Here is a 13,125-nt window from a genome sequence, read left to right as displayed (position 1 = left end):
GTACTGCTGCTGGAAGAATGCTTGGCTTGGTCTCCTGGAGTCCTGTGCAGAAAAGCACAGCTCCTCGTGTGCTCATGAGTGCAGTGGCCATGTTGAATCAGAGGACAGCGTGTCATAACTCTCCTCCTCCCCATCCTTCACCTCTTACATTCTTTCTGTCCCCCTTCCATAACGAGCCTTGGGGCAGGGGAATATAGATGCTCTGTTTAGGGTCGAATATTCAACACTTGATTATTCTCAACCCTTTGAGGACCAGCTAAGAATCTCTGTGTCACTTGCTGTCAGAAGCTTCTCCGACAATGCCTGCAGGTAGCACTAACTTGTACAAATACTTAGCACCTTGATGACATAGCAGCGGTAGCTTCTCCCTAGGACCTCTGACCTCCCACTCCTAAGACCTTCAGGCAAGGTTTCAATACCAAGAATGACCCCCACACCCCAAGCAGGCCTTCAGATCCTGTCCAGAACCTTTGCTGGTCCCTGTATCTTTTATGATACTAGAGCACCAGAGGGTTCCACACCAGAGCTTTCTTTCAAGGAACCCAGACTCTGCAGTAGGCTAGCCTGGCTGACTGGCAATCCTCAAGGATCCCCCTGTGTCTTCCTTCCCAGCTTGAAATTACAGGCACGTGTCCCAAGAGCAGACTTTGCTTAGATATTAGGGCTCTGAGGTCGGTCCTCATGATGGCATGGCATGAATTTTACCAACCAAACAGTGACCCTGCCCCTCCTATTGTTTAGGTCTGGCATGAATGAATAACATGTTGACATATTAACCAGGAATTATTATTTGGGGGCCATGTGTCTGAGTAACGTAAAAAGCTACAAGGAAATAAGATGTTTCAATAAAAATGTGACATCATGGTGAAAAAAAAAATTTTTTTTTAATAAAAAATTTTAATAAAAGAATTTTTTTTTAATAGCACAGGAGACCTTTGGTGTTTTATAAAAAGACACTAGAATTTTCTATTTTTTTTCTTTTCTGATTTTTTTTTTTTATTTTTAAGCATGTAGCTGGAGGATGGCCTTGGGCTGCTCTTAATCTTCGGTCTCCCACCTGTCTGGTGCAGGGATTGTAGGCATGCAAGCAGCTAGCACTAGAATTGTCTTAGTAATACTCCTTCTTTGTCAAACCTTCCCTGGTTAAATTTGGCTGAGTGGCTGATGTTTATATTCAAATAAAGGATTGGGAGAGCTGAAATGAGTTCTGAGACACTAAAATATGTCCCTTTGTGATTAAATCTGTTTTCAAATTAAGAGGGTCGTTTTTGAAAATGCTTTTTATTACCCCAGACCTATGAAGACATAGACAGGAGTCACACTTCACTGTACCTTGTCTAGTGGTTGGCATCTGTCTGTCTGTCTATCTATCTATCTATCTATCTATCCATCCATCCATTCATTAATTTATATTTTTGAATCAGGGTCTCACTGTGTAGCTATAGCTGAGCTGGAACTTGTCATGTAGACCAGGGACTTAGAAGGATCAGCTGGCTTTTGCCTCTCAAATTGGTCTCTCTCTCTCTCTCTCTCTCTCTCTCTCTCTCTCTCTCTCTCTCTCTCTTTTAATAAGCTCTTTTCTATGTATCACAAACGACAGTGACGTCAGCGTCGCCTTTTGTCTGGACCAGGTCATCTCAGGGTTTTCAGCAAGCACTAAATACGGACCAGCAGTGCAGAGCAGAGCCGTGTTTGACTGCTGAAGAGACTAGGCCCGTTTGCCTGCTGCTCCCTTCAAACCACAGCCTCATGTGTGGGTGTCAAGCTCTTGGCTGGAGCTCCAGCTAGACAGAGCTGTATAGATCCTTGAGAAAATAAAACGAACCTGGAAAACTACTGGGAAGACAAATGATCCAATTTAACTCAAACCACTTTTTAAAATACAGACAAACAGAACAATAACAGTGGAAAAGTACAGGGTACAGGAACCGGACTCCTGGGGAGGACTGCCATCCCAAATGGCTGGCCATCCCAGTCATTAGAAGAAGCTGGCCCAACACACAGGTGGCTGTGCCTAGCCATGCTGTTCCCTACACAGATATCACCTTCCCGAAGATGTCGAATTCAGGAAAGATTTTTAAACTACGCTTTAGCTGTTTCATGTTGTAATGGGGGTGACAGACACCCTGCAGCTTTAGAGAGGGGAATTATCTTTTATCAAAGGGCTTAGAAAACAGCCTGGACTGTCTGCACACAAAACTGATGATTGTCTAGCCACTACTTCCTCTAAATCCAAGATGAGACATATTGAAGGAACATCTTACTAAAAGAATAAAAAATAAAAACCAGGACTTTCAGCATTGAATATCAAACCTCAACTGGAGACCTTGTAGAATTTGAAAGGCTATTTCTGAATGAATAGTAAGATGATTTTTCTGATAAGGCCCTGGACTTCAGGGCAGTGTGAGCCCCAGGCTCTAGGCACTTCCTGAATTGTATAGCCATCCTTCTTGAATACCCTGTTCCCCCCCACATCCCCATCCTCAGATCCACAATGGCACGATCACCTTCTATTTTTGTTGGTGTGTTTGCTGTTCTAGGAGTTAAACCAAGGTCTCCTGTACACTAGGTGTATGAGTGATCATATATAGATCATTCATCTTTGTTCCTGTGACATTCAGGCATGCGTTCTACCCCCAAGCCAGACTACCAGCCCAGCAACTCCGCTTTTAGCCGGCTCACTCATTTTGCTCTCAGTCTTATCCTCTAAGCTTGATTTTCTTCTTAAGTAACTAAATGCCTCAGCGTGATCCTACTCTGTCAGGGGAATAGTTTGCCCTTGTTTTCCAGAGACTTCCAAAGCAAGTGAAGGGGGGTGGGGGGAGTTGGAAAAAACTGGTGTCTGAACTTTACACTTAAAAGTCTAATCATGTGGCCCAATGCTGCATTCTATTTGTGTCCCTGTGACTACAGCTGAGAGCCAGCTGGGTGCCCATTTGTGTGGGGCCAGAGTGTGATGCAGCAGAAATAATCAGGGGACACCCTGTCTGTCTACTCAGAAAATATCAGAACCACAAGGACAGGGCTGTCTACCTGCCATTACTTTGTATATTGTAAGTCCATAAAATTTACCAAGAATTGTTCTTGTTTTTTTTTTTTTCTTTTTAACCTATAAAACCAAGCCCAAAGCTAGGATTTTTACTCATTAATGGTCATCTATGAGTTATATAGAGATCCTTCTTCTTTGTTCCTGTGTTACATTCAGACATTTGTGGTATTAACTAAATGTAAGACAATTGATAGCCAATAAGCCAAGTCAGACTGTGCCTCAAGGTGCACAGAGCACAGTGTATGTGCAGCCTGGGGACCTGGGCTGTGTAGAGAGCGCGACAGCCCAGGAGGGAGAGAAGCAGAAAGAAGAGGGTAGCTAGGACAGAGTCAAGAGATTTCTTTTTGAGATGTGCACACATAAACCTTGATAGAAGAAGCCAGGTCAAACAGGAGAGGAACCTGTGGATATGAACAAGGCCCCACAGTAGTTTAGAGGACATCTAAGCCAGGGTCTAGATAGATATCCCTTGACCTACCTGTTAAATCTGGCCTTTATATTGTAAGAGCAGTGAGGTGGTGAGGAAAGACCGGGCTCACGGGTGTTTTGCTTAGTTCTCTTGTGTCAGGGAACAAGCAATCAGAAATTTAGTCTCACCTGACGGCCTAATTACAGAAGAACTGGAGGTCGGGTCCTTCTAAGGGGAATGAGGATTACCAAAGGCAGGATTGGAAGTAGCCAAACTGCTCAGCCCCATGGAGGCTGAGGCTGTCCTAGCAGCAGGTTGTGTTCTGTACTGGGTTCCAGCAGTTCTCAAGTTGAGGCTTGCAGACACAGGTTAAGAGTAGACTGGCTAGCTAAGCATTGAGTCCCAAAGATATTTGCAGAAGACTTCTCGGTGTTAATGGGGGTGGCTCATGAGAACAGCCTGAGCTATCTCGAGTGTGAGATGACAGCAGGCTTGAGGGAGCGGGTGACTTGTCCTGAAAGATTGCTGTCTGCAGCTTAGCAGACTTGTCTGATCTCCAGATCCCAAGTTAAAAATGTTGGGAGTTTAGGATTTTCTGTCCTATACAGTTTATCCAAGACAGGTCAGCTGAGACCTGTGAGATTTCATAGGTGTTTCCCTGAGGGATGTAGTAGTTTTTACTTTTAAATAAATGTCCTGTGGCTTATGGAACTTGGTGTATCAAAGAAGAACAGCACATAGGCAGCCATGAGTCTGAACAGTGATGGGATAGCAGACACAATAGGATAGGGTAGGTGCCCGTAGGCCACCAGCGTTTCTGGGAAGCTGCTATGTCTGTAAACCATGCTCTGCACTGCGGCTGGGGTCTGAAGTATGAGGAACGACCAGTGCTGTTCCGTGTGACTGTGAACAAGGGATAGTGTCACCTTTACATGTATTGGTGAACTGTTAGGTCTGGCCGTAGTCTAAACTCTAGTGCCTTTGCTTTGGAAAACCATGAAGGTTTAGGAACCGGCCTTGAACTAGTAGGTGAACCACACCTCTGTCTTCGTGAAGGCCTCATTCATCCCGACGACTCCTTGGTACTTTCTGAGCTAAATTTTAAGGCCACAGCCAGTTCTCATCCCCAGCCACGGCAGCCTCTTCTGGACTTGGATTAAGATATAGCTGGGTTTCGGGCAGCATTGCCAGAAGCCTCTGACCTACCCAGTTAACTCTGCAGTGCAGCCTGGTCACGTGCCAGCCGAACCCAGGCCTGTGTGCCCTTGACAGGCTTTGGTTTTTATCCCTAGAGACCTACATGGAAGAATCTTGGCTTTCCCTTTCTTTCTATCTATAGCCTTCCCAGAGGATCTCACACAGTCCACTAGCTTTAAATGCAGGTGCCACACAGCCAGCCAACTCCTTCAGCCACTGTCCCCATCTTAGTGAGCACGGCACTGCTCAGTGGTGACTCCAACCACGACCCTCACCAGCTGCTTCCCTTTGCCTCACATGTGTTCAAGACCATGTCCGGCTCCAGTTGCTTGGCCTCCACACTGTGTGTACCACCTCTAGTCAGAGCTCTCCGTCTGCTTCTGCCCCTCTCTCTCCCTCAGGACACAACCTTCCTACTGCCCTTCATCCAGCTGGCTCCTCCTCCTGGTGTCAGCGCCTTTGCTACCTTAAGGGGGGTTCCTTTGTCTCTCCAGCTGAGTTCCTCCTAGGACTGCTCAGCTCTCAGGCATATTGCTTTTCTTCAGTTCACATCACAGTGGATGATTATGCTTTATACACATTTATCTCATTCTCCAGTCTATCCGTCCTTCTGCCGTGCCGGGCTATGGTTCTGGGGACAAAGCAGTAAATGCAGGTCTCTGTTCCTGGGAGCTCAGGAAGACAGAGGCTAAGTGTGATAGCAAGTGAGCAAACAAATGTCGGGAAGGGAACGAAAGAGGGGGAAGGGTGGAGACAGACGTGCAAACAGCAGGTGGCTGCAGGACATGGAAAAGCCTAAGGGAAGGTAAGAAGCCATCGCAAATAAACGGGAGATGGATGGTGTGTCCTGTGTTTGAAGAGATGTAAACTGTTCAGAGGACAGCTCGTTGCTATCCATCTCTCAGAAGTGCCAGGAAGATTAAGTAAAAAGTCAAGTGTGCAAACAAAGTCATAAAGTAGGACAAAATAATCTTATTACAGATGGGTAAAGAATAGCAAAGACGAAAGGCACACGCCACAGAGTCCGTGAAATGACCAGTAATAACAATGTTTCCACTATCGATAAAACCATGAAATTAATAAATTGGACAGATTGGAAGAAAGAGGAATAAAAAGCACTAAAACATTAACGTAGCACATGTTCTTAAGTCTAAAACAATTCGTGCATCTTTCACATTAGAGTCAGGATCCGTTTTTGTTTTAATGAAGCATTTAACCCCATCACCATAAACATTAGGTCAGCAGGATGTCTCACAGGCGATAGCGGCTCATAATGACAAGTCCCTGCTCTCAGTGTCCTTTCTAGTGTAGTCACTGCTCGGTGCTCTGTGCACAGCCTGCCAGTCTCTTCCCGAGGTCCTCTGAGTGACCCACTCAGCAGTTAAGTGATAGAAGCAGATTCTGGCTGACGTCTGCCTGTGTGAGCCCCGTGCTCTTTCCTCAAAGTGCCATAATTGTTGGCCTTACTGAAGCTTGCCAACCTCGCCCACAGCCGTCATTAACTCTGCCCTTCTTCCCACCTGCTGCAGCTCTAGGTTTAAGACTGAAGTTGAAGTGGTGGGAATAGAAGTACAGCCATGGCTGATGGGTTGCTGTGATTGTTGTTTGTTTTTTAATAAAAAAAAATTGTCTGTTGAGAAAACATGGGGAGAGTGTGTTCCTACATTATATAGGTGTGCTACTAAGTGTGTTTGAGACTTATGCTAGGTAGTGTCATTTAAGGTTTAATACACTTGTATGCTCTAGAAACAAACAGTTCACAGACAGGTGGGACGGAAGTTCAGTCCCTGGAACCTACATGGTAGAAGGAGAGGCCTCACTTCTGCAGGTTGCCCTCTTATCTCCACATACATGACTTGTCACGTGTGCGCACACACACATACATATACACACTTGCACACACACACACATATACACACTTGCACACACATATACACACTTGCATACACACATATACACACTTGCACACACATACACACTTGCATACACACATATACACATTTGCATACACACATATACACACTTGCACACACATATACACACTTGCACACACATATATACATACTTGCACACACATATACGCATTTGCACACACACATATACACACTTGTACACACACATACACACTTGCACACACATATACACACTTGTACACACACATACACACTTGCACACACACATATACACACTTGCACACACATACATATACACGCTTGCACACACATATATACACACTTGCACACACATATACATACTTGCACACACACATATACACACTTGTACACAGACATACACACACTTGTACACACACACATACTAAATAGATACATGTTTTTTAAAAAACCCAAAAACCCAAAACCATAGACTTGAGAAAAGGTGGGGGAGGGTTTCAATTCTACCAGTCATGAGACCTGAGCAGGCATTCCATGGTGGGACATTGGCACTGTAGATTATACAGGCTCTGGGAGGCTATAAGCTATTCAAAACTGTTCCGAGTTGACTTGTAGTGGCACAAGACCTAAAGTGAACGGACTCTTATACACTGTGAGCTAATGAGCACATGCTTTCTGAAGATGGTGGAGCAAGCAGGATAGGGTGCTGGGGAGAGGAAGCAAGGACTGGTGTCTGCTAGAGTCCCCTTCCAAGCCTTGTACTGGAGGTGACCTTGGAAGCAGGGAGCTAACCCTTCTAACCAGTACCTATCAGTTTCTGGGTTCCTGCCACCTGGGGATCTATGAGACCTGACGGGCTCCACCAGTATCCGATGTCTGAGATTCCCAGTGGACTAACTGCATGGGTGATCAATTTGGTAACCTTTGAATCCTAGCAGAAGCCCTCACATAAAACACAAGATTCATTCCCAGGGAGTCACTCTCTTTGTTTTTAGTTTGCTCTATAGCGTTAAGTAAGGTATTTGGTTCGTTTTGACGGGAGGAAAAGTTTGTTTCTTAAAAAACAAAAAGTTATCTCTGTTGTACAAACAGTTCTTTCGGGGAAGTTCAAGTACAAGGAAGAAGAAATGAATTCAAAGGACAGCTGTCGAGAGCTAGCTTTGTAATTCCAGCTTTGGCAGCAGAAGAATCAATTCCCAAAGTTGTCATCCATTTTTTATTCTGGGGTTTTCTGAAATTCTTTTCACAAAGGCTCCCAGTAGAGCCTTGCTTGAATGCTTTGCTCCATAGGTGTTCACCACCTGACTCGGCAGCATCTCTACTAAAGATGATGAAGTAGGGTCGTAAGGAATTGAAGCCCCCGAGTTTTGCTCATTCTTTCTGTCCTCCTGAGAAGCCTAAACAGACAGTATTTTATATTAGAGGCTCACAAAATACCCCAGCATGTGTGAGTGTGCAAATGTGCACACCTACCCACCATAGCATGGCTGCGGTCTTGAATGCATTTTATAAGCAGCTGACATTCAATCGTAACTGGAAGGGGCTCATCCCTGCCTAGTGGTACATAACTAAACAGTATGCTTTACAATTCACAGCCTTAGAGGCAGTGTAACATTGAATGAGTTGCTTTGTTAAAATTTGGTATAGTGATTCTTTTTTTTTTTTAATTTGGTTTTTCAAGACAGGGTTTCTCTGTGTAGTCCTGGCTGTCCTGGAACTCTGTAGACCAGGCTGGCCTTGAACTCAGAAATCTGCCTGCCTCTGCCTCCCAAGGGCTGGGATTAAAGGTGTGCACCACCACCGCCTGGCTGGTACAGTGATTCTTAAATATTATGTGTTTGAAGAGCCATCTTGGATTTGATTGGTGGGTCCAGCTTTTCTTCTTTCACAAAGTCATTGGTTCGCTTAGTGCTCTGACATCGTCTCTAAGGAGTATTACAAAGTGGCTGTGCCACCCTGTTTACGGAGGAAATTATGAACCACTACCTTTTCAGTAGAAGTGGGGCAGACAGGGAGAATGCACCTCTGTTTTGAGCCAGCCGACTGAACACGGCTTTTCTGAATGTGTCGTGGGTCTGTCTGTCGGAAGAGCGGACACAACGGGTAAAAGCTTTAGGGCGTTATTATTGATGACTCTGTGATGGCAGATACATGTCATTAGACTCTAGGACACAGAGAATGAACCCTTACATCGACTACAGTTGAGTGATGGCCGTGTGTCAATACAGGGCCATCACTTGTAGCCAGTGTCCCTCTCTGGGCCAGGATGCTGATAGTTAGGGAGTTGCTGTGCTTGTGGGACGTGGGGACAAGGAGAAAACTGTCGTTTTTCACTCATCTTTCTGAGAACTTAAAACTGCTCTAACAGTAGAGTCCTATTTTAAAAAATGGGTAACTGCTGTGGGAAGAGAGGAGAAGGTCTGGAGAGAAAGGATAGCCAGGAGCAAGGGAGGGTGACGGAGAGAGGGGGGAGAACATAGTACATACTGCATGCTTCTCTATATTAACTCCACATGCACACGTGTGACAGGAGAGCAAAATAGGGCTATTCCAGGAGGAGAACGAGGACCAGAGAAAAGGGGTCAGGCAAACATGCAGACATGAATATGAGCAAAGTAGCCCAGGCTGGACTAGAACTCAAAAACCTCCAGTGTGTTGGGATTACAGGCATGAGTTACTACACCAGGCTAGGAATTTCAAAACATCAACTTTTAAATGATACTTCTTAGAACTATCTTTCGATATTAGCAAATACTTGTTGGGTTGATTACTTTCCCCAGTGGGCAGGTATTGCTTCCCCAAAAGGTACCCACTCAGACTGAAGCTAATGTGGACCATCCCCGGGAAACACATCCGCCAAGCCCCACGTTGGTGGCGGAACTGCAGAGGTGCGGTTCTGTGTGTCTCATGCTTGCGTTGGCTCTTCTCTCCCTCACAGGCCTTGAATCGGGGCATCGCTGCAGTCAAGGAAGATGCAGTAGAGATGCTGGCCAGCTATGGGCTGGCGTATTCTCTGATGAAGTTCTTCACGGGGCCCATGAGTGACTTCAAAAATGTGGGCCTGGTGTTCGTGAACAGCAAGAGAGACAGGGCCAAAGCTGTCCTCTGCATGGTGGTGGCCGGTGCCATTGCCGCCATCTTCCACACCCTGATAGGTAAGGTTCCTGCCGTCTATGCATTTTGGTTTACTCATTTCATTGTCTTCTCAGCTGCTTTAATTATAGTTATGGGCTAAGTGGCTTCTAAAGTAATTATTAAACCTTTCTCATGAAAATTTCAGATAGACGAAGGAGTGCAGTCTGCCCTCCTAGATCAGTAACATTTTAAAACACTTCCTCCCCCTCCGCCCCCGCCCCCGCCCCCGAAATGCTGTAGTTTTGTGTCTCTGGTACCCAGAGTCAGAGAGTGAGTGGTTTTATCAGTGATTGCCTGTACCTAGGAGGTGGACAAGATGGCAGACATGCCCGAGTCATTAGCAACTCGATAACAAAGGTATAGCGTCTGTTATTTTGAACTCATGCTTATGAGTATTGAGAACCAGTCAATGACAGGTTTTGAAATTATTTGCTCCAGGGTTCCTGTGTGCTCCTTTATTCAAAAGCATGACTGAAAATCCTTGGCAAAGCTGTCCCTGGAACAAGAAAGCTGGATTCTAGCTACAGCAATTGTGTACAGGTTTCTGAAGAACCAGGAAAATCATGTTGTACCAGAGTGGGGCTTCCTCTGCTGCCTTCTTGGTTGTCCTAGAGCCTCATGGGGTACAGTTTCAGAATATCCTGACTTTGAAATAGCTTTGTCTAACTGGTATAAAATTTGCAGGGCACATCTGTGGAAGCCAGTTGCCCAAAGCCCTTCGAGTGGTGCTTCTTCCCAAGCCCATTGTGTGCCTTAAATGGCCACTGGTTGTATGTGAAGCGTGAATGTCACAAAGTAAAGGAGCTGGAGGATTAACCCAAACCACTTATGGTGCATTCATTCGAAGAAAGCCGGTGTTTGCTCACATAATTGCAAATCGGAAAGTCAACAGGGGAAAGGCCTTGGTGGTTTTCCTTTCTAAGACGGCAGGGGATTTTGTTGTAAAAGTAGTGCAGAGGAGAGAGAGGCTGACTGATGGTGTACCCAGCTGGGCGTTGAGATGACCATTTCAGCTGTGCTTAAGGACTCAGGAAGTGGCGGGCAGTCGTTCTTTCTGACTACTTACGCCCTCTTGGTGTTTGGAGGAAATGTTTCTGCTGCTGCATCTGAGCCATTTCCAAAGAAGGTGTATACACTGAGAAGTGTCGTGCACTGTAAAACACTTTACTCATTTGTCCAAATGAGTAAAGTGCGTTCTTTTTTTTCTATTAGTCTTTTTATTTGTACCCTAAATAAATCCAACTTTCCCTGTTTTGGCCACAGTTGGATGAGATTACCTACCAACTACCAGGAAAGAGAAAAGCTGAGCAGACTGTTTTGGCAGTCAGAAGGAAAATGTTGAGTCTAAGATTTACCATTGTATTGTATTATATTGTATTTTTGAGAGAAGATCTCAGGAATACAAAGCACCTCTGTTCGATAGGAGAGATTAACCTTGAACTCCCGATTTCCCTGTCTTACCCTTCTGAACTCTGATATTACAGGTTATACAGCAGTGGGGCTGGACTACAGAGTTACAAGCATGTGAGGCAAACATTCTCCTGACTGAGATACGGCCCTAGCCCACTGGTTTTTTTTTCCATGTTAAAATGGAAATTTTAAAATGATGAAAACTTAAAATTAAATCAAAGATGCTCTTTATCCCACTTACACTAAATAATTATTTTATTACCCTGACCTGTTTTTATAGCTAATACTTCTATTCCTTCCATCAAACAAATGTCCCCCACCCCCCACCCCACCCCGGCTTTCCAGGGAAGCACACAGCAGTTGGTTTCAGATGCCTACATTTAGATTCTCGGGATTTTCCCTCCACTGCCTCGCTGGCAACCGAGCTGTTTGATCTGTCCCGTGTCTGCCCTTGTGCGTTGGGCATCTTTGCACATCTTTCCTCGTTCTTCTTTCAGGAGTGTGTGAGCTCTTGCCCAGTCTCCACGCTGTCTGGTTGGCTGTATCCAAGGCCCCTGTAGTCACTTTTCTTGTCTATTAATGTCTACTATTTCTGTGTAGCATTGATTCAGTTTTAACCCTGCCGTCCCTTTTCTGCCCTCTTTTCAGTTAATGGCCAAATTCGTGGTTCCTTTCCTCTTTGCTCTTTACAGGTCGGTTTCACTCTTTAAGACAGCACCATCCCTGCCTAGCACAAGGCCTTCTTTACACTAAATGGACGTTCTCGCCGGCAGAGTTCATCTATTTTCCTGCGTGGTATTGTTAAGAATGGAATGTGGGTCATTTTACCTGTGCGGAACGCACCGTTCTGTATAACTGGTGTCTGTCTTCCTCTTTGAGCGGTGAGATATTACTCCATAAATGATCTCCCTGGACTGCAGAAGAATGAGAGTTAGACTTACCATTGTTTCACTTCGAAGCAACCCAGTTCCCCCTCTCTCGATGGCCAGTGGAGTGGTTACTGAGCAGATCATGATCATCCGGCATTCCAGAACCTGAAGTAACTCGAAGGAAATGTGTCCAAAAGGCACAGTGGCCCAGCTGTATGCCCTCCGTGTGTGTGTGTGTGTGTGTGTGTGTGTGTGTGTGTGTGTGTGTGTGAGATCAGTGGCCATTTCTAGAGCTTTGGCATAAGCTAATTTCTGTCCAAGAGAGCGTTGAAAGATGACACCATAACACAAAGAGCAAGCACTTGTAAGGAAAATGAAGAGAAGGCTGGCACAGCCATGTGTTTACAACACAGAGGAAACGGGCAAACCGAGCCTAGACCTGAATGTAACAGGTGTGTGTGTCGGGGGGGATGGGGTGGGGGGGGTGGGGTGTCAGTGGCTGACATGTGCTAGAGCCAGATCAGGTAATGAGGAAGAGGAACTTAGAGCCTGAGCCTGGGAAGAGACCTGCTGGACACATAGAAACCAAAGAGAGTTGGTGGGGTGGGGGGGTGGTCAGGCAGCAAGGAAGAGCAGGAAAGAGAGAGGATGCCATTAAGGGAAGTGTTGCGATGGGGTGCCCAGTACCCCATATGTCTCTATCACGCTCAGCACCTTTGCGATGCCTCAAGACTTTTCACGTTCACGCTCATGTTTGTGTGTGTTAAATACAGCTTCAACCAATAGAAGTCACTGTGTTCTTAAAGCAGGTCTTTTAAACCTCATGGTCTCTACAAATCTTATCTCACATTTAGAGCAACCGGCTGTGTTTTGTATCTGTGCGTTATGTCCATGGTGTGAGTTAATGCCTTGTTTAGTCAGGTTTTAATATTGTGTGTCGTTCGGCGATGTTTCCAGAGACTGCAGAACACCGTAACCACCAGTGTTGACTTGAGCTGAGTGACCTGGAACATGCCAGTCTTTGCAGTACTGGAGCTGATAATCTGCTAACCCCTGGGGGTCACCTTCACCGGGAGGGGCTTCAAGTTTAACCACGTCCATATCTGAATAACTGGCTACACATGTAGCTCCTTAGGTTTCTCTACCCGATGTCATCTCTGCACC

At 45.5% G+C, this 13,125-nt stretch overlaps 1 protein-coding gene across 1 annotated transcript in view; it reads left to right on the top strand.

The window, feature by feature from the left end:
- Ankh (ANKH inorganic pyrophosphate transport regulator) overlaps window positions 1-13,125 on the top strand; it is a 126,649-nt gene that overhangs the window by 64,864 nt on the left and 48,660 nt on the right. The window contains exon 2 of the mRNA XM_034523490.1: window positions 9,486-9,702. Coding sequence (XP_034379381.1) covers window positions 9,486-9,702 — 217 coding nt within the window. The remainder of the gene's footprint in view (window positions 1-9,485; window positions 9,703-13,125) is intronic.

The sequence above is a fragment of the Arvicanthis niloticus genome, chromosome 19, assembly GCF_011762505.2.
Source record: "Arvicanthis niloticus isolate mArvNil1 chromosome 19, mArvNil1.pat.X, whole genome shotgun sequence".
In the NCBI taxonomy this organism is placed as follows: domain Eukaryota; kingdom Metazoa; phylum Chordata; class Mammalia; order Rodentia; family Muridae; genus Arvicanthis; species Arvicanthis niloticus.
Note: the sequence above shows the minus strand (reverse complement) of the source record. Positions and strands in the feature narration are given on the sequence as shown.